Source organism: Lepisosteus platostomus, chromosome 10 (genome assembly GCF_059453375.1).
Source record: "Lepisosteus platostomus isolate fLepPlt1 chromosome 10, fLepPlt1.hap1, whole genome shotgun sequence".
Classification (NCBI taxonomy): Eukaryota; Metazoa; Chordata; class Actinopteri; order Semionotiformes; family Lepisosteidae; genus Lepisosteus; species Lepisosteus platostomus.
In genome coordinates, this window is record NC_142620.1 from 20,696,100 (window position 1) to 20,722,629 (window position 26,530).

The 26,530-nt window shown below is 39.5% G+C and overlaps 1 protein-coding gene across 3 annotated transcripts in view; it reads right to left on the bottom strand.

The window, feature by feature from the left end:
- Positions 1 to 26,530, bottom strand: part of stard9 (StAR-related lipid transfer (START) domain containing 9) — a 78,217-nt gene that overhangs the window by 45,475 nt on the left and 6,212 nt on the right. For all 3 annotated transcript variants that reach the window (XR_015941700.1, XM_088648737.1, XM_088648736.1), the window contains exons 2-3: positions 25,054 to 25,123; positions 18,310 to 18,426 (exon numbers count right to left, since the gene is read on the bottom strand). Coding sequence is in view for 2 of the 3 variants with exons in the window: in XM_088648737.1 (XP_088504863.1) it covers positions 18,310 to 18,426; positions 25,054 to 25,123 (187 nt within the window). In the remaining variant the exon portion in view is untranslated. The remainder of the gene's footprint in view (positions 1 to 18,309; positions 18,427 to 25,053; positions 25,124 to 26,530) is intronic.

A 26,530-nucleotide genomic window follows, 5' to 3' on the forward strand; every position in this document is an offset into this window, starting at 1 on the left:
CTGAAGAGTTGATATTGACTGAAGCAATGGAAATGTAAGGTAAAAAATGGCTTCCCTTAAAAACCTGAAGGGACATGGAGGCATAACAAAAAGCCTCTGGTACGAAGTGTTAAGGACATCTGTGGGAAATTTAATTTCCATTTCAAGTCTGGACAGATATAGCACATGTCAAATTAAACACAAATAATCAAAGATTGTTTTCAGAGAATGATAAAGATGACTGCCAAATAATTTAAACTGATGATAAGTAGGCAGCCTAATAGAAAGACTGTCAGTATTTGTATTGACTACCATGTTTAACTGTGGGAAAGCAACAAAGACAAACAATGATTGAACTTACAAGAAAATATAAAAAGGTCTATCTGATATAAATTGTTACAAATGTTCAACTGCAGTCCTGTTAAGAGCAAACTGTCAAATACTGACTGAAAAGCAGCAGGTAGTGCTAAGAAATAATTAAATATAGTAATTGTATTCAGTTTATTTTTATCTTAAATGCATGGTTACTCCTTGTACTAACATGGTGTAAATGTCCTAATTGTAACTCACCCTAAATAAGGACATCTGTTAAACACATAAATCTAAACTTGTGTACTATATTGTATATACTGTATATCATCATCATTAGAATAGTGCTAATACTTACGATAGCAGCAGTAAAGCAAACAGCACTAACAGGTCACAGTATGTCAAACTGCACAGACAGACCAACAGAGCTGAGCATTTTTACCTTGGAATACCAAAGATTTGGAAGAAATTTCATTTTGGAAGTGAAATTTGAATTCAATATAGTTACAAAATGAAATACTAATTTTTAAGTTTTAGTTACCTTAAAAATAAATTTAGAAGTGTATGCAGTACAAGACAGCAGCGTGTCATGTGCCACAGTACCATTTCAGGATGGGAACTAGCCCATAGAAGGCATGTGCTGCAATGGAAAACATTTGACTCCCTAAAGCCCATTTCTTTGCAAGAACATTAGGACAAAAGCACTAACCTTTATTGCTGCAATGAATTAACACAAATTGTAATAGAAACATTATTGCAAGAAAGGGAGCTTTTCAAAATTCTATTTTTTTCAAACCATCCTCTCCTTTCATGTCAGTGCTTTTGTGTTAAAACAACACTCTTCCTTCCAGAAAGCTATTGTTCAGTTTTATAAAGCAGTCTGTTTCCCGTAACATAAGAACTAAATTGTAGACCATACAAAACTAGCCCATGAACCACATGAAAACACTCTGCATTCCAAACCAGACAGTTTAATGTTCTAGACACCTACAGTACATTTCTCTGATCCTTTTAAATTCAGAAGACCAACATAAAATATTCAAACTTTGAACATGCATCTTTTAAAAGCTCCTGTGAATATTTAGAAGCTAGAATGATTAAAAATAAATAACACACTTTTAATTTCATCTACAATCATGAAAATGTATGACAGACGGTGCTTGAGGAAAGCTCTAAGCATAATCAAAGACCCCACACACCCCAGCTACAGACTTTATGATCTTCTACCATCTGGAAAACGGTACCGGAGCATTCAGGCCCGGACTACCAGACTCAGAGACAGTTTTTACCCCCGCACTATCAAACTGTTAAATTCCCAGCCTCTCTCACTCTCACCTCACCTCTCACCTATGATCTGAACCTCACAGTGCCTTCTTCCTTTCTTTCTTACCAAAAACCCAAACACACATTGAAAATCTACCTCTACCATACATGTCAAAAGCTCACTCCCCATAATTTCTATCCCTTTATTTTATTCTGTTGATGCATATTTTTGCACATAACCTGTTACCTTTTTGTTGTTTTGCACATTGCCTGTTGTTGTTGTTTTTTTGCACATTGCCTGTTGTTGTTGTTTTTTTGCACATTGCCTGTTGTTGTTTTTTGCACACTACCTGTTGTCTCTCTTTCTTTTGCTACACAATTGTATTGTTGTTGTTGTTTTTTTTCTCTTTGTACTACTTATGTCCGAGAGCTAGCTAAATAGCATTTCGTTATACCATAAACTGTACCATGTATATGAGTGTAATGACAATAAACTTGAACTTGAACTTGATAACACTGATCCCTAAATGTTTAGAAAAAAATACTCCAACACTATTACCAATCCATGAATGAAGAGTTTTTTTCTTACTTAATATAGATGTGATCATCATTTTATACAATCTATAACTGCCCGTGACAGATTTAGCTAGTACTTTGAGTTATTTTATTGTGGGGCACTGAGTGGTTAGCATTGCTGCCTCTCAGCGCTGGGGTGATGAGTCAGTGGCAAGCACTGGGGTGACTCCCCCCATGTTCATGCAGGTTTCCTCCTGCAGTCAAAAACATAGGGGTAGAATAACTGGTTTCTGGGAAAATTGGCCCTTGTGTGAGTGTCTGTGATTAGATCTGTTTGTGCCCTGCGATGGATAAACCCATCCCGTTGTTTGCTGGGATAGACTGTGGCTTCACCGCAACCCTGTATTGGAGGAAGAGGTTAGAAAATTGATGGATGGATTATTTAATTGCTTGTGTTTCAGGTCCAATGTATCAGTATATGTATTAACTAAAAAAAACATTTATATTTAGTTTTATTGGACAGGGAAGGTGCAAAATGAAATAAAACTAAAAATATCCTAAGATGGACCCATAGCAACATAGTCACTGGTGTACTTAAACCAACACTTTAATAGTCATCTGAGATACTTGTGTTCTTAAAGAGTTTTGAATGCATGGAACATCTTGTCAAAATAAATTCTGGAAACCACCTCTGGGATCTTTAAATAACTGTATTTGTGCTACTCTTGTATTAATAAGTCTCGTCATTATCATCTAATTGAAAACTGCTTGTGAATCCTTTTTGAAGGTTGAATTGAGTTGGTAAAGAAGGCTTATGAGCCAAGTGAACCCCAAATTCATGTCCCCCACCCAATGTCCAACCAAGGTATGAATAGGATAAGCTAGGCCTTTCTTCCCAGCATTCACTGCTGCACTTCTGGCTTCAGTTAGTGTTTTACTGGAGGCTACTGTCTTGGTATGTTTGAACCAAAGTATAACTTTAATAACCTTTACGTAGGCTACTGTCAACAAACTGCTAAAATGCACTGGGGTATTGAATGTTGTCTTTTCTCCCACTGTATGTAAAATATTCCCAAACAAGCTTTCGATGAATCCATGGAAAATAATACATTATATCTTTGTAAAATTACAGAGCAAAGCTCAGCTGAAGAGGAAGCACATCTCCTAGGCCCATTAAATCCATTAAATCTCCTACAGTATGCAAGCTAGCCTCTTATACTCTCCTCCATTCCCTACTGACAGTATGTAATCGTAATTATGATAAAGTCAATATTAACACCGGGAAGTGAAAGCTGCGCTGTTAGTGCAGAGATTAAGCCAGGGTGGAGACTAACACCAAAATAACAGTTGGGCATGTCACAGTCATGACAAAGCAATGTGTGTAAAGTACACACCTCACACAGTAACATATACAGTGTTTCCAGGGAGCGTGTGCATGGTACCATTCCACAGACGTCGATAAGAGTGAGTGGTGGCAAGGCATGCAATACCACTGGCTGCACCTCTGTGTCAGTTCAAAGACCAAATACATTCATGATCCTCTGCAGAAAGGTTCCCCAGCAAAATTATCCTCCTCTCCTTCCCAGTGTTATTCCACCTTTACTTGATAGAGAAGAAATCCAAGGACAGGGATATGAAGGGTGCTGTGACAAACCTTAGACTTTAACTATTTAAAATTCTCAAGTACCTGTTCTATTCTTGCCTTGCTAAAAGACAAATGTTCCTACCTAAAATCAAATTAAATATCACTGCAAAATAACCAAGAAAAAAGGTACTGTTTAAAAGGGATAGGAGATTGAAATTAAATCTAAATGCCCTGATCATGAAAACTTTTCACCATTACATTAAAGGGTCTCATTCTGCACTTGTCACAACTAATGCAATGCCTACGCACCATTATACGTGTTTGTTTAAGCATACATAGTTGTTAAAAAGAGCCTGGCATACACAGCACAGGAGTCCTTTGTCCTCCCTATCAGAATAAGCACAAGCCATTTCAGCACTTATTAACTCTCAGTGGCAATGCTGAAAACTCCATTCACCCTCGTGCTGCAGTTGGCACACTGACTGCTCACACACGTGCACAAACAGTGGAGATTACACAACAGATGCAACATCATGAACTAATTCAATCCTTTTTTTTCTGCCCGAGAAAGTTTTTTTTTTTCTTTGCAAAGAAGCACTGTCACTGTGAGTCAATAAAACCTTCACTCTCTTTGCTGGATTTCTTTCAGTGGCTTCACAGACAGGGGGTTCTTCTGCGCCCAGTCTTTCCTGTCAAAAGCGCACAAAGGAAGACTTCTCCCACAGCGCTCTTGGGCTTTGGAGCTCAGTGGTGAATTACACAAATCACTCTTTTTTGTATTTAGACCCCAAACTCAAGGGATGGAACACTGCCACTAGAAAAGCCCCAAAAGGCTCCGAGATAGAGTGTATCTTTTTTTTCTGGGCCTACAGGACTTTATTGTGCGAGCCTTCATGAATTGCTTATATTATCCTTTGTCCATGAAAGGCATATAGTTAACAGGCACAGACAAGAGATTGTCGGTACCCCTGTCCTCAGAGTGCCCACCAGGGGCACATAGTGAGCAACTGAAGACACAAGACTAACTACCAAAACCTTCCTGCACACCTAAACTGTCACCTCTTCTTCCACACCTGAAATTGTTTCCACTAAAGTAATAAAAGACATAAGACTGAATTCAAAGTCAGATAACAATCCACACTATTATGCCCTTTCCTTTTCAATGGGAAAGCTAGAGACACAGTGGGAATTAACCTCATTAAAAAAGCCATCCTTGAACTGACCCATCTTTTAAACCATCTTGGAATGTATGTATATAAGGACCACAGGTGCACCAAAGCGTCTAATGCAAGTCAATGATTTAATTGTGACAGCTACTAAATCACCCAACAGGTGACAAGATAAAAGAGTCACATACCAGCATGTGCCTCACACTACCCATCACGAGTCCCTTTCCAGGTTCCCTTCAACACAAAATATGTGCACCCCAATCCTCTAAGATTAATTTACTGAATACCTGAATACATTAGATCGTGTCTTCTGCCCTAATAGGACAACATATTAGGATCTCAATTGTGTTGAGAGCGAGTGGTGTGCACAGTTCATCTTCTTAAAGATCAATAAAAACCACCAAATCTTGGATATGAATGTCAAAAGTAGTCAACTTATTTTTGTTTAGAAATGCACCAAGAATTTGCTTAACATATACAATCAGCACTTTGAAAAACACACATAACTTACATTTACAGTATTTACATTTAAGAAGATAATGTGCAATACTTCCTAATCAGCAATACTATTATTTCTAAAAGTGTCCCATACACTGACCAGTTAAGCATTTTGGTATTAATATTTCATCGCAGTAGCAATGTAACATAATAAGTAGTAACTTAGAATTTAAATGTGACACTACCAAGGTCACATTTATCCAGCGCAGGTATAAAAAAAAAATACCGCTCACAAACCACAAAATACAACAAAGATCTTTAGCACAGATATAAAATGACCAAAAAAAGGAAAAGAAGAAAATCAGAGCCAGGAGTTAATGGAGAATCCAGCCCTTCTCCTGCATCTCCCAGAAGACTAAACAGTAAAAACAACAGGAAGTGTGCTCTGGAGCAGGACACAAGGGACAGGGGTCCAATCGGAATAGAGCTGTTCATATCAATGCACAGAGGAAACAGCCACAAACAATGAAGGCTGTTTTTTTTTCTGAAAACCCAAAATAAAACAAAAAAACACAGATTGAATTTAAAGCTCCTGCTGATCATATGACTAAAGGAAGGGGAAATCCAAACAGCCTGAAACCCAGCAAGTCACTCTGTAAATAGGGTCAACAATGAGAGGTCAAGCACCAAGCTGGGAAACAACTTGAGTACTTCGCAGAGTGATTTATACGGTATAATGTGTACAGATGTGTTGTCCACACTGTGTATATTTTATAGTGAAATGTGACAAGGTCAACATGTACTGTATGACTGCTCCTCCGCTTTCATATCGTGAACATTCAGCAGAGCTGATGGCAATTTGTGAAATATCAGGACACTTCTAATATACAATACTCGATACTGTGACCAGCTCTCTGACCTGGAATAGGTACATGAGCTGTTCCTGACCTATATTTCTGTGTTGCTCTAAAGGATTATGCAGAGTTTAAAAAAATAACTCTCCACCCCATGATCGTTAGCACATATGAAATTCCTACTTCCTATAATGGCTTGAAGTTCTAGTAGTTGCCCAAGGCTTATTTCTGTAACAGCACATTTATCAGGCTTTAAACTACGTGGAAAAAAACGGGAACTCTGGGAACTCATGCGTTCAAATTTGTACCATAACCAACATAAACTTTGCTCTTCCATTCATTAAAACATTTAGTCTAGCTTAAACTATACACGTTTCCTGCACACAAACTACAGTAATACTCACCTGTAACTCTCAAAAACAACCACTCTTTCACCCTATCTTTCCTTATATTTGTAAAATACTCCTATTGACATTTTATTGTTAAGATTTAATATTGTGCTCTACCTCCTCTATTCATAAAAATAACATCCTTGTGCTGCTCTTGAAACTCATTCTTCCTGTTTGCAGCTGGCCTTGCCTTCAAGGACATATGAAAATTGTCCACCCAACCCCCAACTCCACCACAACAAAAAAAAGGTATGTATATGTTTCTACACTAAGGTCAACTTATGCATGGAGATAGAAGCAATAGTGTTAAGCCATGAGAAATTGAATTCTCTTTTAAAATATCACAACACATCTGCCCTATTGAGTTCATATCATGAGAACTGATAGTAGATCATCATTCAAGCCTAAATTTATTCTCACAATGTAGACACTCTTTTAGTTTTAGAAGTGAGTAATGGACATAAAACACTTTGGGGAAAATGTTTGTAACTTTCTTACTTTATAAAGCCTATTTTATTATTTCTTTTTTTAGTCTTCGAGGCTTTTCGAGACAATCACCCTCTGAGGTTGCGAAAGTGCAGAAAACCCTTCCCAGAAGCCCCGGCTTGAGCTACAGACAAATCTGAGCTTGTGAAGAAAATCCCCCGATCACAGGCTTAGGCTTCCCAGGTGTTCAAGAGCCTTGCACAACTCCATGACAGCCATGCATAGTTTCCAAAGTGCTGTTGGATGAAACACCACTGGTTTCTCAGAAAGTAACAAATCAATTCTTTTCTGCCTTGAAAACAAACTGCATCAAATTAACACATAAAACCTTATACTGTATAAACTCTTTAGAAGCACTTTCGAGTCTAATTCAAAATTGGCATGCCTGGTTAGTATGGAGCCAGTCCTTCCCTCATTGTGAGAGAAAGTAGGACTAGACAGAGTTTGTGGAGCATCAGAAACTAAAAACATGGTATAAGAATTAAAGTAATAGAGAAAAGGTAAGCAATTTTACCTGCATGAATATACAACTGGCAAAACTCAAATTCAAACTTAAGAGATTACCATTAATTAAGGTAGAAAGTGTAACTGTGTATAAAAATCAGCTCTTTTGGTTTTTTTTTTGTTCCACACACTCTGTCCAGTCCTACTGTTCTGTACTTGAGCTTCAATCAAAATTGAAAAACCTTGGGGTTATATTAGATTCTGGCTTAATATTTGACCCACATGTGCAGCATACTGTCAAAACATATTTTTTTCACCTTAGAAATATCGCTAGAATACGCCCTATGCTATCATTAACTGTGGCAGAAAAGCTGATCAACACATTTTGTTCTCTCGAATTGACTACTGTAATGCTCTACTCGCTGGGGTATCTACAGTAACTCTACTCTGAACAAACTGCAGTATGTCAAAAATTCAGCAGCCAGAATCCCTACCAGGTCAAGTGCAAGTGTTCACATGACTCCTATCCTGGAGTCCTTGCACTGGCTTCTGGTCAAATTCCATGTAGACTTTAAAATCCTCATGCTCACCTATAAGGCTTTGCATGGCTTGGCACCTCAGTACCTGTCTGAACTATTATCTCCCTACTCCCCATCTTGCAACCTTTGCTCTTCTAATTCTGCTCTCCTTACTGTCCCCCAAGCCCGTCTACATTGTATGGGTGACAGGGCCTTCTCCTGTTATGCCCCCAAGCTCTGGAACTCTCTCCCCAAGGATATCAGAGAGTCACCTTCTCTAAATTCCTTCAAATCCAGACTCAAAACCATCTTCTTCAGAAAAGCCTTTACTTAACTGGTTCCATTCTTCACCCCTCTGCTTTTCTTAGTACCACCATCCACGGTCTCATCTATATATTGTAATTGTGTTTTATCTTGTGTATTCTTCTTATTTATTGTTGTTGTCATCCTGTAAAGCGCTTTGAGAAGCCACCTTTAAAAGCGCTATATAAAATAAAGTTTCTTCTTCTTCTTCTTCTTCTTCTTCTTCTTCTTATTATTATTATTATTATTATTAATTATTATTATTATTATTACTACTGTCTCTCACAATGAGGGAAAGACACATCAGTCACAAGCCTCAGTACAACATACAACTACTCATGCCTGCAAGTCAGCTGTAGCTGTTCAAGTCGATTGCCACGAGGATACTTTAAAAAAATGGATTTATTGGCTGTAGAGAAAAAAAACAGAAGGGAAGAAAGAGAGGAAATACTTTGGCAGTCATTCAGCTCTCTTGTTTGTCTTACTTTTCTAAAATTTGTAGGTCAGGTTTCTGTGGAAGGGGGAGGATCTCAAATCCATCTGCTGTTTCTCTTCTCTTATTCTCCTGCTCAAACTATACTCAAGAATCAGCTGTATACTTTCAGCAAGTGTCCTGCATCAGGACACTGTAGCAAAGGCTAGAAAGCTCAAAAACAGTAAAAAAAAACTAGCTTCAATGCTAATGCAAAATCTTGGTCTACACCCAAGCCAGTAAAAAAGCCAACACTTTAATGAAATCTATGGGCAGCTGCTACTCTGTTCCACATAACTATAAACAATTTAAAAACTAATTTACAAGACATAAGGGTAAAGTACAGCATGGTCTTTCAAGATGACGCTGTTAGATGAGCAACTGATATCAAAAGAACAGTACCATTTCTCAATTTGTAAAATATTATTTCAAAGTGACACATATCTCAATTTTTTCAGTTTTTGCACCTGGAAGACTTCCAATATCTTCTTCATCAGTGCTGTGAACCAGTAGATCTCTAAAACAGCTGTGAGTCAGTCATGTTATAATTGTTCACAAATGCTTTCATCATCGAAATATATAAAGGGACCACTCTAAAATGACATCTCAGCCCTCGTAACTACAGCAGAGTAGTAGTAGTAGTTGGAAATGACCAACTGTACCTGTACAGAGTTAATGCTGTATGTTAAACTATAAACAATGAAAATTGCAGCAGTGTGATACAGAGAAAGATGGTCAAAAAGAACAAGTTAGCAGAATGAGCCCTTTGTAACAAATGGAGGCCTACACTCAAAGCCAGAAATCAGCGCATAACAAAGTCTTTTCCAGAAAAGAACTGTACCAAGAGAAAAGCTCTTACTTCATCTGATAATGAAAACCAGATTTGTGCAAGGCTCAGAAATGACGTTCTCCGAGTACAATTTCAGTGTGAAGAAAAGAAAAAAAAATGGCCATCTAACTGAGGCAGCTGTGCTTTTGGCAAAAGAGTCAGCTCTTATGCTCTTGCTGCCCCTTCCCCCAAACGATAAGCAGTCTTAAGACGTGCTCAGAGCCCTTCAGCTACAATACCGCCAGCTTCCATTACTGCACAATAAGGCCTTTTTGTCGTCCTTTCCACTGGCTTAGTCTCACAAAGTCAGATTGCACTGGAATGTGTGTGAATCTGCAAATATTCCAGATCTGCACGCTGGGCCAAATGCCCACAAATCCAGCTGTGAAAAATGGGTACTCATGTTTGGGGCTCCCTTTTACATGGAGAAAAATCTAGAATGAATAAAGGCTTTCAGGTCATCTTGCTTTTGACTACAATAACTATATATTGTATATGTTATGGTGATTATATCCAAAAGGTTTGAAATGCATTGCTGTATTAAGTCACTGATTTCATATGTACAGTAACACCAGACTCCACATACAGCTGCCCTCTAAAATACCCGGGACAATGCTACTGTTACTTAGTGTCAGAGGGCTCCATTTGCTTAGGGGTGTGCTTGGAGCCTATTGCAATAAAAGATCCAATATTAAGGTGTTGTGTTATTCATAGAGAGGTCAAGTAAAAGGTTACATTACACAACAGTACAAAAACAATAGGCAGTGTAAAATAGACATTTGGCAAAGTCTGAGTAAAGAATATTAACTTAAAGTCTTGCAAAGACAACCCTGAAGGGCAAGACAGTAAGACATTACTGCTTTCCAGAACACCTCATCTCTCCTTACAGGTGTGAAGGCCAGTGGTAGGTCCACATGCATTCTCACCGGTATAAGGACCTTTGGAACGACAGCTCGTTCTTCTGTGATTGTAGGTTTTGAGGACATGCATTCAAAGACTGGGATTGATGGAGAAGACCCAATCTGTGGCCCAATCTTTTACAGTGGCTCATGAATCTGTAGCAACACTGGGATAGGTGTCTCATTTACTATTTTTTTCACCATTTCTACAAGTCTTTCACTACCACTTGGTGTCTTCCACAAAATCAAATTAGTGAGTCTCGTTCTCTTTAGAGTCTTTGACAGTCACCGGCTGCCACGGGGGCATCTGGAAACTCCCTCCTCTCACTAGCAGGGGGGCATGTCAGATATTATAGATTCCCTAGATTCCATGGTGCTAAGGTGACACTGTAGGGGATCTCATTTTGTTGGACCAGCACAATCTACCATTTTGTCTACTGCTAATCTGTTACCAGTGAGGTTCCCCAGTTTCTATCTTATTAAATTCAATGATGGTCTCATGCATTTTCTAAAAGAAAACTTTAGTAATTCACAAAATGTGCTTAGTGTTTATCTGATACTCTTTAACCCTCTCGAATTGACTACTGCAATGCTCTACTCCCTGGGGTATCTAAATACTCTGAACAAGCTGCAGTATGTCCAAAATTCAGCAGCCAGAATTCTGACCAGGTCTAGTGCAAGTGTTCACATTAATCCTATCCTGGAGTCCTTGTACTGGCTTCCGGTCAAGTTCCGCGTAGACTTTAAAATCCTCATGCTCACCTATTAGGCTTTACGTGGCTTGGCACCTCAATACCTGTCTGAACTTTTATCGCCCTACCCCCCACCTCGCAACCTCCGCTCTTCAAATTCTGCCCTCCTTACTGTCCCCCAAGCCCGTCTACATTGTATGGGCGACAGGGCCTTCTCCTGCTATGCCCCCAAGCTCTGGAACTCTTTGCCCAAGGATATTAGAGAGTCACCTTCTCTAAACTCCTTCAAATCCAGACTTAAAACCTTCTTCTTCAGAAAAGCCTTTACTTAACTGGTTCCATTCTTCACCTCTCTGCTCTGCTTAATACCACCTTCCACGGTCTCCTCTATTGTTATTGTTGTATTGTTGTAATTATAATTGTGTCCTATCTTGTGAAATCTTCTTATTTATTGTTGTAGTCTTCTTATTTATTGTTATTGTCATCCTGTAAAGCGCTTTGAGAATCCACCTTTAAAGGCGCTATATAAAATAAAGTTTTTTATTATTATTATTATTATAACCCAATGGGAAAATGTATTCTTTAAATTCAATTTAATATACTACCTCCAACAATCCAGCTACAGTAACACGATTTTGTGAAGCTTGTAACATCAAACCCTTGCTAATAATGTAAGGCCTTAATTCTAACTTTTTTTAACTATTTCTAGAATTTTTAATTACACTTTATATTGATACCCACCATTTGTCTACTTTGTTTTACTGTGGATATTCTCCATAGATGATAGATAACTGAATTTAATATCACAACAGGCTGTCTTTTGAGCTTTTCAATCATCCTCAAGTCCTAAATGGAAATCTCCATTATTCCTGACATAAAGTAATAATAAACTTCTACAAGTTCAATGGATCTTCTGTGGTCAGTACAGGTTCTACTTTTTCTGAAAATAATAAATGGCCCATAAGAACACTAGAAAAATTACAGACAAAAGGATGTGGCGCATCTTTGTAGACAGCTATACTACATTGTGAAGCCTCACCTTTTCAGATCTCAGAAACTAAAAGAGTACTGGCTAGGTCAGTACTTGAAAGGGAACAATCTGAGGAAAACCAGGTTGCTACTGGTTGCAGTGCTGATGGCCAAGTACGTGGTGTTTGTCTATCAAAACAAGAAATTTCAATTTTGTCATACAGGATCCATCCTTCCAAAAGACATGAGATTAGAGCTACTGGCAGCAGAGAATACGGCCATTAAACCAGCTACCCAAGCTCAATCCCCATTCAGGTATGCTGAGTCTTGCTCACCTAAATTTCACCCTCAGCTGAACTGATTAAATCATTACTCCCTTCTGCACCTAATGTGTTGCCCAGTCAGAAAGAAACAAAGCTTCTGTCAAACTTAATGCCATAGGCACTAAAATATTCTTCCCCCAGAAGACTGTTCCATCTAGATTAGTGAAAATGAATATTTATTTTTCTGTAACAAACAGGGTTCAAATATGAAACCAAAGTGGCCAGTGCTGGCGCTCTGCATGAAAAGTCTCTGATGTGGCAGGGAACAGGCGGGACACAAGGGCTGAGGCAACGTTGCTGTATGAGTCATTGTTTTTCAATTCAAACATTTTCAGCAAATTCCAGAAAATGTAAGGGAAAGAAAAAGACCTCTGTTAAAAACTTCCTTTCTTTTCAGACATTGTATACAAGGAAGGGTAATGAGCTCTTTGCAGCAAAAAAGATGTTTAGTATTATTCAAGGGTTTTTATATTAAAGAAGACCTTACACATCTGAAGCTTCATTATTTCAAATGATTAACTTTTACAAATGATGCGTAATATAACATGTCTCACTAACTGGAATCATCTAAGCTGCCTAAATGAATGATGCACATTGGAAACCACTGTAAAGCTATAACTGCGTGATGGGTCTTCTTTTGATGGTCCATGTCTGTTTAAAGTTTCCCCCACTTTAAAATAATTTCATTACCAGCAATGCAAAGAATGCCTTTCAAGTGCAATATGATGAGCAAAAATACCCTTGAGACACTCATGAAACATAGAAGAACGGTGCTAAAGAAATAAAACATACAAGCTGGGTTAAACACAACAGAAAGATATACAACTCTAATGACTTCACTGAAACCCCCAATGTCACTGTAGTCAGATACTGATGGAGTCAGAGCTAGCTCATCAGCCACACGGTACTGGAGCCTGCCTAAAAAGGCATTGACTATTGTGCATGGCACTGCGAAGGTAAAATCCTGTTAAAATCAGGAGGATTATTTCAAACAGATCTGCACTGCATATTCACAGGATCACACTAGCAGTGTCGAGAGAGGGTTAACATTACGTGCAAGCAAATCTCCAATGAATCTCAAGCTCTGAAGGGCACTTGACTGTAAATATAAATCGTTTCTCCGTTCTAGGGCTGAGTGGCATGATACTATCAATCCCAGAAGAGGGTGCAGGAAGCTGAGCTAGAGGAAACTTTTCAAGGACATTAGAGATGGTAGAAGACGAGAGCGGACTTTCTGGTGAGGACCACAAGCAGGCATGAGGAATGTCAACCAAAATTAAATTTAAGCAATGAACATGCTTTAAGAGTTCCCTAACTCTTCTCACTGCGGGAACCCTTTTCAAACAGAAATCCTTAATGATGACATTTAAACATTGTATCGTTCTGCTCATAGCAGAGACTACATAACAGCCATCGATATATAAAAATTATTGCAGTTACGATTCAGTAACCATCACCTAAGACAAGGTTTCTCAAAGCCATCGGCTTCATTTAATATTGACTAAAAATGTAATATTTAAAGAGCCAATAATTGTCTGTCACTTATGTGCACAACAACAGTTTTAATCCCTGTCAAATGCACTGTTCAGCTGTAGAACACTAAGCTCTTTCTTCAGAATGACGCCGACTGCTGACTATGCATTTGCAAGACCCATGCATGGCTTAAAAAGCAGAATTCAGAAAATGCTGTTTTCCTCAGTTCAGACCTTGTGTGGGATTTTGTTGAATGTTTTATTCAGCCCCTGCTTGAAACAAAGCAAAATGTGTCAGCTAGAGAGAGTGCTTACAGTTTAACCACTGAATCTCTTAGTTTTCCTCACTAAAAGACAGGAAGAAGTGCCTTTTTATTCTGCATCATTGATTAACGGACACTTTACCGCCACGGAGGGAGATCTGAAGACCATGTGAAGTGGTTGATGTTCTCCCACCTCAATCCCTGGTTCTGGGAAGATAATAGTTTGTATAATGTAAAACCTTGGACCACCTCAGCTCTCCCCAAAATGTGTGCATATGCACTACTGAAAGTCTAGCCCACACTGAGGAACTGAGAATGTGCTATCAAAGTAAGCTGGGAAAGTGGATAAATGAATTTGGAATTAGAGACAGTAAATAATAATTCAATAGTATGCAAACCCCATGACTCTACATGTATTTCTCCAAAATAGTTGTTTCGTGCCAAATGACAGCTCAATGGTACTAGACATCTTGAAAGATCTGAAAGTTAATAAAAACGTATTGTTCAGCAGGAGGTATCCGAACATTATTTCTTTATCTGACGTAAGAGCTCTTGTTTGAAGAGAATTTCTTCAGGCACTGTAAAACTTTTTCCAAGTGTGAGAAGCGTTATGAAAATAGCTAATTCTGTCTAGTAATGGGCAAACACCTCTTGCAAAGGAAGAAGATAAAAATCTTCAATGAAAGTACCTAAGAACAGTCTTGACAAACTGCTGAGAAAAAAAAACTGCCACAGAAATGGAGGAAAAGAGAACCATTGATTTAACCAATGTCATGATGCAGTATTATTCCACTGGATCTCTACTCAGGACAACCTTAAATTGGAATAAGAGGTAACTGAAGCCCCTGAGCAAGGCCCTTAACCCCAACTGCTCCAGGGGCGCTGTACAATGGCTGACCCTGCGCTCCGACCCCAAGCTTCTCTCTCCCTGTCTGTGTGTCTGTGTCTCATGGAGAGCAAGCTGGGGTATGAGAAAAGACGGATTCCTAATGCAAGAAATTGTATAGGGCTAATAAAGTGATGTGATGTTATGTTATGTTAAAAACTGGTAATTTATCCAATTACTGTAACAGTATGTGAATGGCTTTTTACCCTCCCCACAGTTGGAAATTCTGGGGAACAAACATAACTCATTTTGTGCCATTTTTTTGTCACTCATTTTTTTCAAAGAAACAAACCCATCTGCAAAGGAAAAATGGTTTGATTTGGGTTCAAGGGAAAGAGCCAACAATTCAGTTGACAAGGCTCAAGGAGATCACTGAATTGAAAATACACACTTGGCCGAGGAACAGACATGGGCATATACATCTGAAGCACATTAACTTAATCTCTAATTCAAACGCTTCCCCCTGGATGCGAGTTGAGAACAGTCCTGATTGTCACTCATGCACAGCATTGGAAAACTGTTCAGGAAGCCCTGTCCATGCTTGCCCTAGCATCATTAATTAAAAGAAATTTAGCCTGATTAGCATGTAGGAAAGGTGGTGCCAGGCACAACTGAAATGCACAAACATCTAATCATCCAAACTGGTGAACAGCATCCCCTTGAAAAATTAAGTGATAAAAATCAGAGCACACTGGCTTTCAAAACAAGCTACTTGGAAAGTTCAAGGACAGAAAAGGGTGTCCTCTTGGAAATGTAGTCCTTCTTCTTTATCTGAAAAACAAGCTTCAGAACACCAAAGAATTATCTATTTGTTTTTCTCTTGAATTTTGTTGGTTGCAAGGTCACATGGTACAGATGGAAAAATGTCTGACATGATTTATCTTGATTTCTGGCTTTGCAACACAAAAACCTGCGATTTCAATAAGGGTGTGTAGATTTTTTATGTCCACTGTAGATCAGGACCAAAAGTCATTTACTCAGGGATCTCCAAGAAAACCAGAATCATCTCAAATGCCATGAATCATCTCACTGCCCTTGGGGAATCCCTCAGCAGGCTAAAAGAACAGCCTCAGTTTCCACCAGTCCGTCTGGACTACAACAGAACTCAACCTGCACTTTTTATAGAGCATTGATAAAGCATCCCAAGATTTCTTTTAATCCATACAAAGAAAGTGAGTTGTGAGTCAAAAAGTAAATTTGTGCCCTAGACATTAGACACACAATCTACAGCACGTCTCCTCAAATCAGAACACCATATAGTCTGTGATATACTGTACATCCCCCCTTTAATCTCTCTTTAGAATCAAAGCTAATGCACTTCATAACAACACAAAGGTTCTCAAGAAAACAGTGACAATAACAGGATACTAAAGATAGTCACACTAAGACACCGTATAAATAAAAATTAATCATAACCGAACTCCCATTAATCTCAACTCCCTGGAATCCACTTAAATTAATTAGAATTAAATATATACACACTAAAATAGAACTGCCCAGGACTACAGAAAGAAGCCAATAAAATAAAGACAATGTTCAAAGACTCTGAACATCTAATAGACTTTCAGGTCAAATCAGCCAAAGAGGGTGTGTGGCCGCCATTGAAAGCATGCAATCGCTGTCTTGAAGGCAGCAGGGACTGGTATGTTGGCAACTAAGCTGACTGGAATAATCTGTCTATTCAGAACCCTTCGGCCTGCAGTCCTCCCCACCTCGCCAAGGACATTCACGACCGTTGTGCGCTCTGTGAGGAGGGGACACTGTGGCAACAGCAGGCCCAAACTCAGTGTCTTGTCTGTCGTTTTAGCATCCCTGACAAATTTATCTGGATTTAAATGCTAAATGGCCCTATTATAATACTTCCTAGAAACCTCAAGTGAGGTGCCAAGAAACCTCTTCATGATACTAAGAAAAGAAGGTCTTTAATTAAGAAAACAGACCAGTTCTGAATTCTGAAACACTTTGTTAAAAGAGTGCACCACTGAGTCCCTCAGTATCTCACAGATGAAGCGACTAGCCTTGCTGTGTTTTTCCGGAAATAAAACCATTACAATTTACTCAAGGCAAGGGGTCTCCAACCCTGGTCCTGATGATCCCCACCTACTGTACTTATTCTCATGGGTCACTCAAAATTACCTGTTGTTTGAAGACTAGGAAGATGTGTTTAAGCAACTGATCATTAAGCAGGTGATACAGTATTTCAATGAAGCAACACTGCTCCTTAAGGGGCTTAAGGGATCCAAATGATTACTTTGATCATGATAACACTGTTCCAGGTCTTCAGAAACTGGTGATTTAAAGACTATTAAATCTGCTGGACTCAGGCTCTTAAGGTCAACACTGTACTCAGCTGCAATGGATTTTAAAACTTTTCTGCACAACAAATAAAAGTCTTAGAAAAAACCCCAACGTAACCATGTTTTCACTTTCCATTGTAGCTTCCTGCCCTTTTTTAACCCTAGGCCAACAGATTTATTTTTCGGATATGGAAAAAGAGTCCACACTGGGGGCAAACCTTACAACGTACAGTAATCAGGAGGTGACAGCAGTACAAGTTCAGGCCTGCCTGTTGGTATGGACAGTGCGATGCACACAGGCCTTGGTGAGGAAAACCACCACTTGCGCAACACCCGCTATCTCAGTTTCAGCCACCTGTTCCTCTAATACAAGGACGTTTCTTTATGTTAGAAGGAACGTTCTGACATTGCTTGTTTTGCTATTGTGCCACATAGAGTTACACAGTGCTGCACTGTGACTAAACAAATATCACTTCATCCTCCAACACTGCCCACTTGCCAAAAGTTATTCATAAGAAAGTCAGGTTTTCTTATTAAAAATCACTTAGAAAAAGATAGTCTAGTCATGTTTAATTTTGCCAAGTTTAAGAACTGTACTTACCTCTGTATTAAATTTTCTTTTACTTCTCTCTGCTCTGTCAAACAAGCAAGGAAGCTCACAATGTTTGGTTGTTAATTTATCTATGCAACACTTGTATTATACTCATATTGGGGATGGATATCAATACTAGCAAGAAGTGATAAATCTTATTAAACACAAGACATAAGATTCTTCTTTTTCAACCTATTGATTTTGTCAGCAGTGATCAATGATCAATCTGAATTAAAATCTCTCCACATAACATGTCATGTAATGACGAGCAGATGTCAAAGGAGGCATTCCAGCAGAATAGAGCTCCTGGGAAAAGGTTTTTAAAACCTAGACTTTGAGAATGAAAAAGTATGGATACTCACCACCTCCTGAGAAGCATAGTCTGGGGCCTCAGGATCAACAGACCAATAGCAGTAGTCAAACCCGAACTCCATCAGCTTCTCCCTGGAGTCCCCTAGACCATCTATTCGCCCATCCAGCTGGGTCAAAACAACAGGAACACTGGTTAGAAATTTGTGAGCACTCAGCTGCTTTTTTCTGCTGTGTGCACTGGACATTGGTGCATGTATACTGGAAATTCACCTGTGCTAATTGATTGTTTTGTCCAGATTTAGTACAATTTTGACAATTTTTGTTGGAGACCCAACCTAATCTTTGAAATGTAGAGCGAAGAATACTTCTTCAAGCCAGTCAATTTGTACTCACTGCAGATTTCATGACTCAAGGCAGACATTAGTCAAACAAGAGCTCATCTTGCTGGATTAGACCTCAGACCAGTGGCAACCAAGTCTGATCCTGGAAAAGCACTGACTTAAATTATCAATCTCCTTTCTTAGACTTGTTTCTTCAGTCACTCCTGAGTATCAAAAATACAGTAGCAAACGTCAAAAAGCTTCAGCACACACGCGATTAATTCATGACGAACAGAGACAGATGGAAATGACACTTAATCAGCCATGCCCATAGTTGAAAATTACACTGTATCAGGCACACCCACAGTAGGAATAACACTATCACCCACGCCCACAACAGGAATCACACTGTATCAGCCATGCCCATAGTGGGAATTACACTGTTTCGGTCAAACCCACAATGGGAACAACATTATCAGCCACGCCCACAACAGGAATGACACTGTATCAGCCATGCCCATAGTGGGAATTACACTATCGGTCAAACCCAAAATGGGAATAACATTATCAGCCACACCCACAACAGGAATGACACTGTATCAGCCATGCCCATAGTGGGAATTACGCTGCAATTCCAGCCATGCCAGACAGTGTTTTCTTCCTTCTGGAGGTCTAATTGGTTACATTTCTGGCAACACACCTGAATGAGGGCTGTTTTTAATCTCAAAACAGGGTGGATATTAATCACAAATGTAATCAAACATTTCAAAAGCTGAAACTGAATTTACAAATCTGCCCACTACAGAAATCTGCAATTAACCAGTCCATGAACTTGGCTTGAGTAAAACCCAGAAGGCACAGTGTTCCTCCAGGACCAGGTTTGGGAAACATTGCCTTAGGCAATGAGAATGGGTGTTTGCTTTTCAAAATGGGATACGTACTACAAGGTTTACACATTTCCTGCAGGGTTACACGGAGTTAGAACTGGGGATGTCATGTAGTTAAAAATAAATTGAAATAAAATGAAAATGGTGAACTTAAAGAAAACATATTATCCCTTATAACCTATAAACATTCTTCAAGCATAACAAACACTCAAACTTCAAATGAATACACTAATTAATATACTAATATATTGTATAATCTGGTAATCCTTAACCAAATATTTTTGTAGATTACCAAACAGCTATTTTCTTAATCTTGCTATCAACCTTCATTTTCTCATCAAAGGGACTAGTGTAATTGTTACTCTTTGATCTCATGTCTGAATCTACTTTCTTCCTTAGTGCGATAAGGTGCTCCCAAGTGACTGGGCCGCCAAAGGCATCCGTCCACAGCTCCGGCTCTGGAGCCTATCGTTTGGCTTGAATCTGTGCCGTCTCATGCACTGACTGTGAGCCGGATTCACCAGAAGGCAGTGCACAGTTGGCCAGGCACTGCCCGGGCTGAGCTGGGTTTGAAACCTGGCGGGGTTGCCCTGCACTAGACCCCTGTGCTGCACGACGAGCGTTCGCAAGCATCCACAAGACCTTTACCAGTCCCCGTTCCGTATGACATAGCTGGTCAAAATTACTCCAACTGCCTGTGTTTCTTAAAAAAACAACCATGGTTTATACATTACGTTTATAAACATGGTTAACTGATCTTGGGGGGTCTTGGTACATACTTCCAATATGATTAAATGAAGAGGACTATTCTAAAAGTAGGGACTAACAGCCCACTGGAAGCTCAGCAGGTGTTCAGAACACAGCACAGCAAATATAGTGTGATGTGAGGCCAACACAGAATGTCTGGAAATAATTATTTAGAAATGTTTCATTATGTAACAAATCTGATGTTATTTAGATGTTAGGATGCTACAGATCAGTGATGGAAAAATAAAATGACTTTCTCCACCTAAATCCAGGAATATCAAAGCTTAATTTCCTGTTTATTATCACTCCTGAAGTGTCATTTATCATTTCCACTATCTGGCCTGCTGTTGCTGAATGTGCTTGTGTGTTACTTGCTGTTGCCCCCGGTGACAGCAGCACTGTGACTCCCCAGGAGAGACCCACTGGGACAAAGCCAACAGCATGCACATTGCTCTTCTCATAATCCTTCACAACCCTGAGCAGGAGAAGATATGATCAACACTTCAAGAAAAAAGCAGTTTGTTCGCAGCCCTACGCAGTACATCTACACACAGAATTTCCTGAGGAACAACATTGCTATCGTCAACTGGAAGGTTATTCTACAATGGATGGAAAAACTCCAATGGAAACTCAGCACCTGGAATTAAAGTAGGAAAACTGATTCATGGTGCTTCTACACCTTCAAGTCTAGATGTCAGTCTTCTGCCTGACCATCACCAACAGGTCCTGTGCTTGAGGTTGAGCCACCAGTCGCAGAGAAGTTTGTGTCCGCAGCATACGATTCGTGTTGACACAACAGACCATTTCACACTAGAAGGCTCTACCTGAAGCATGGGATCATACCTGTGGTGACCAGGTGGCAGGGTCAGGTACTGCACTGTATCTGGTTTCACACTGCAGTTTACCTTCTCCTGCTTCTTTCAGGAAATTTTTAAGAAATGTTTTGTTCCTATCCAGTTAAACTGAACACCCCTCTCTGAACTTGATGGCTATCTCAGATGTTAATGTGCAAAGAATTCCTACAGTGACTGCTACATAATATGTTAAACTGTAAATAAAAACGGCATGGTTTTCAATTGCTTTCCATTTATTACAGGAGCAACACAGAAGTACTTCCAAAGATGTGTGCAGTTACTTACTACATTTGCTGTGAGCAAATAACTAGCAGTTTTTTATAATGATCAAAAAAAGGTTTCTATAAAAATGTGTTAGTTTCACCTTGGCTGATGAGCTAAAAGATTATTTAAATTATCCATTTCCAGTGGTCCACTCACTGAAAGAAACCTCACCCCGATACTGTAGCAAAAAAGTATGATTTGCATTTTAACACCACAGATTATTTAACTTGGGTTTGGTTTCCAGATTTTCTATAAGAAACATGAGAAACAATCTTCATTTGTTCTTCGCTTCTGAACATGACCTGGATCCTGTCCACTCCAGCCCAGACTTGTGCTTTTACATCTCCGATAGTTCAGCCTGGGTCATATAACCTGGGACTGAGCCTGTGTTGGAATACCAGTGTATAAGTCCATGACAATAGTGTTCATTTTAAAATGTCGGGCTCTGCTCAAGTTGCTTGGCCTCCCTAGTGGTTCAGCTGATAAAGGAGTGCATTTAGGCTCAGGTTGAGCTGTACTGTCACGGGTTCAAGGCCAGGAAATGTCAGTGGACTTGACTTTTCCGAAGCAGCGATGCACAATCTGAGTTCTCATGACAGGAGGGAAGTGATTTGTGGACAAGATAATTAGATTAGACGACAGTAGCAACCCCAGTGGCGACCCATGTGTTTGCAGGCATGTGGTGATGTCAGTGAGGAAGGCATCCCACCACCAATCAGAGCTACACTTCCAGTATGACACTGTGATGCCTGTGACCTGTTACAAGGCGAGTGTTTCGAAGGTGGGCAGATCATCAGAATCTTTCCACCCTTTCTCATTCACCCCTGAATGTTTAAAAACCATGAGCCAAGATACATAAAACACATGAATGTTCCAAATCAGGAAGGGTACTGTATAACAAACATAACTGGCGACAATCAAGTTGTTCTGCAGGTAATTCCATTTTTTTTTTAATTATTCCAAATATCTGACAACTTTTGGAGGCTAGATTTGTGGCGATCTGAGATTGGCAGTTCCTCTCAGTCTACTTGAGGAGCTGTGGGGGCCAGCTCAGCGAGAGGACTCAATTAAACACGCCTAATTGCTCGGGCATAAAGTACAATCTGGCTGGCTGTTCCACTGTTGCCCCAGCAGTTGGGCTCCGCATTAAGGGCTTAGCTGAAAAGAGTGGCGATTGTGTGCTCTAATCTTGTAAGAGCAGAAGCCTTTTGGAGCCAAGCCTCCCTCTTTTTCCCTTGTTCAGGAAAACGACTGATCCATTGAGGGATGACTGGTTTTTGAAAGAGCTCTGTCCTGGGCTGAAGACTATGGAACTCCCTGCCTGAGTAATGGACATTGATCTCTGTTTTTAACCAATCAGTTTACTTTGAAATTCGTGGCAGTCATCCAATGCTGTTAAAAAAGGTTCTCCACACCACCACATATTTCAGGACAAGCTGGAGACGTCTTTAAATGCAAATGTTTTAAATTTATAAGGAGCATCAAACATCAAACTACCTTATTTTCAGTCACCACATAAGATTGTCTATTAAACTACACTACCCCTAAAACTGACATTTTATAGAGAAGTGACCTACACTGTTAGGAAAGCACACAAACATGCTGCAGTTCAGAAAAAGGAAAACTGGCTTCTAGTCAGAATGCTGTTGTAGACAAGCAAGTTATTACTAGAAACAGGGCCTACTGATTCTCCTTGGAGTTTCCAATGGGACAGACACATTCCCAACTATCTGAACCTGGCTTGAACAGTCAGTGCTGTGGACAAGTTCATAGCAACAGTGCCTGGCAGGGAGAGGAGAACCAGGGAAATGTACTTGGATGGGGAAACTGTAAGCACTGTGTGGTACTACTTTAGGCTAATGGAAAATAAGTCAATACCGAGAACTTTCAGAATCTATTTTTCCAATTTTTTTCCAAATATAGCCCAATTTTTCAAACTATAATTAGATATATACAAATTACCACACTCAGCTAGATGGGCTGGGAGGCCTGCTCCCATTTTTAACTGTTCATTTTTAACAAAAATAATTGATTTGATTGTACTCTAATTTGTACAATTATTGCATTTTAACTCGGACAATCTTTGCACAATAAAGTTAAAGTATTTATATATGTTATACTTAGGTAATGCAAGAGTGAACAAATGAAAGGTAATTCATTTAGGTAAAACCTTTAGGATAGCCTATATTTAACACATTATATAATCTGTGAATGTCATCAACACTACTGACTTGAGGTAAACAGTGAATGCAAGCATAACAACAAAAAAGGAGAGAGACTTGTAAAACAGTTCACTTTTATGATTGCAAATACCACAACAGAAGGACTAAAATGGCAGCCAGAAACAACACACATAATGTACACTCAGCCTGAAGGCTCTTGCCGAAAGACGTCTCATTCTCTCTCCCTGCACTCCTCAGCTGAAAGGCTGCTCTCCCCAGTGACCTCATGACAGTCTCTCCTGTCATTTTCCCATGTGTACAAACACCCCAAACCACCCCACTTTCCAAAAATATCTCCAGAGAACAACCAGGCCAACCAGAATTGGCCCTAGCCATGCATGCCTAATTACAGCGCTCTCTAATGCACAGCAGTTGGGCTCTGACTGTATTTACTCAACTTGCGTTTGAACTTCTTAAACAGAAAAATATGTTTCTTTTATTCTCTCTGCCTCTCTTCTATAGTTCTCACAGTTTACACAAGAAGCTGTCCCGCTCTTTTAGTTGAATGTGCAAGTTAAGAGGAAACCTTTACTTTTGTTTTTCTTCAGTTCCAGTGAAACCCTACCTCACTTTTAGCATTAACAAATGGATTTCCCACACTATTGTAGTCAATCTATACTGCGGCACATGGCTTCTAGGTTTTAACAACTGGCACATTTTAAGGGAATAAAAGAAAACAGTTAAATCCAGACTTAAACCTTGAATGTTTTACCATGTCTGCAAAGTATCAGCTTCCAAATTGCAAACTTCAGATATTTTTACACCTGAAGTATAGATCAGCACAGCTCTTCAAACGAGCTCTCATGAAGGGATACAGAAGCTTGGAGTAGAAAGGCGACTCAGTGATGCTGAAGAGCTCAGATGTAATGCTGTCAGAATTACAGTATGACAATCCCAAGAATTAAGCATTTGCACACTGAGAAATCATTCCACCTTTTTTCTATTCTACTGCACTGAGTGTGGAGTAAAAGAACATCCAGCTAGGCAATGCATTACTTGAAAAAAAGGATAAACAAAAACAGCACTCCAGGTACTCAGTGACCCTTGCTGTAAACATCCTGCAGGAGACAGAATTCCACCTGCTCTTTGCGTTAAAACTGTCACATTGATCCAACTTCAGATCACTACTCTCTCCAGACAGACCGGCAGTGCACACAAACCCCATTTCAGCACGTTCGGAGATATGAAGAAAGGGTGGGCTTGTAACTGAGCTCACTGTAGAACTATCCAACACAGATAGTTGAGCGTTATACAAATTTAAAGATGGTGGTCTTCTGGAAAAAGCTGTCACGCAACATTGTTGAAGCCGATTCCATGAGATCTTTCAGAACTTGTAAGGGATCCTTGGATCAAGAAGCTGCTAGTATACTATTAATGACGCAAATGGGCCAAATGGGGTCCTGCCACAGGTCACTAGTGATGTATCTTGTCCAGAGAGCGTTCTGCGATCCTATCGGGAGTCCACTGGGAACAGAGGATGCTGACAGACAAAATTCTCACCTTGATGTTCCTGATTCGCACCACTTTGTTCTCAACCTGCACCGAGATCTGTCCCCCATCTGCACTCTCCCTGTGGAAAGCAAGAGAGAGGGAGTCAGACATCTGCCTTGGACAGCGACAAGGGCAGCCTGCTTCATCAGCACTTGCACAGACCCTGCTCCTGAAGCCGGTCCCGAAGCACTTTGGAATAACACAGATGCCTTAAGTGATGTATACAGTATCAGTTTTGCCACTTCTAATAGTTTTAAAACAATTTGTAATGCTGGTTGACTGAATTCTTAAGACTTTCAGGGGTCACAAAATCACTATTTGCCGGAAACTGAGTCACGCGTTTGCTGTTTTTCATTTTTCATTCTCACACAAAGAAAGCAGTATTCAGGGCTCTTAAATGTGCAGGATGTGCTCACTTTGTGTTTTGTAGGATCATGTTAGGGCTGTGCCACTAGACGATGGGGGGTTTGAAGCTACTTGCCCAGATGTATGAAAACATTTACATTTTATACAATTAATAATTAGAAATTACCCAGAACAGCAAATTCTTCAAGCTTTTATCTAGGACCCCTATAAAGAACATAAAACAAGCTATAGTCTAGGATATTTAGACTTTTGTGAATATGACACTGTACAGTATGTTTACTCTAAGATACTGGAACATTAAAATTCAATTACAGTAAATTAGATAATTGAAGGAAAGCTAACTCTCGTCCTCCAGAGAGAGGATTTGGTAACCATTGATCTCCCAGTTTTTTCAAATCACTGTTGAAGTTCAGCTTGAAATGTAACCAAGACATAACACTGAAATCCAGTATTGACAGAAGAAACAACTCCCTCAAAAGCACACTAAATACAGGCCTGTCCTACAGAAATCGCCCACTCCCATTCACTGCTATTTGTGCTTGCTTACTGTGGCTTTGTATGGAAATCAACTGAGTATGGAAACTTTCTTTTCTTGTACACAACCCAATCGTATTCGTTCCCTATGCATAATGTATCAGAACATGTTTCAAGACCCCAGAAGAAGAACATAATGTCACTCTCTGATGTCTCATACTGTATGAGTGCAAATAAGCAACAATAAAGGATATTGAAGTAAACAATGCTCCAAAGAATACGTTACTTTATCACAGGTGTTGGATACACGATTCATATTCATCCTTTTACACTAAAGAAAATAATCTCCCCTTTCTCATTGTTGCTTGGGGATAACTGCCAGAAAGAGGTGACCCACCCTAAAATATTAATCCCACTAAAACAGAGCAAAGTTCCCTGTCAAGGCAAGAACCTGCTGGAATCCATGAAATATATTTTTTTTAATTTTGGGGTGATGGAAACCCCAGCTACTCGACACTATGAGCGATCACTTGCGATCAAGCATAGGGACCCTGTTTGATACTCCTATTTGAGATTATTCATTCTCAAACCAAGTTTCAAGTTTCTTATTCGGTGAATCTATGTGTATACAGTACATATAGTACTG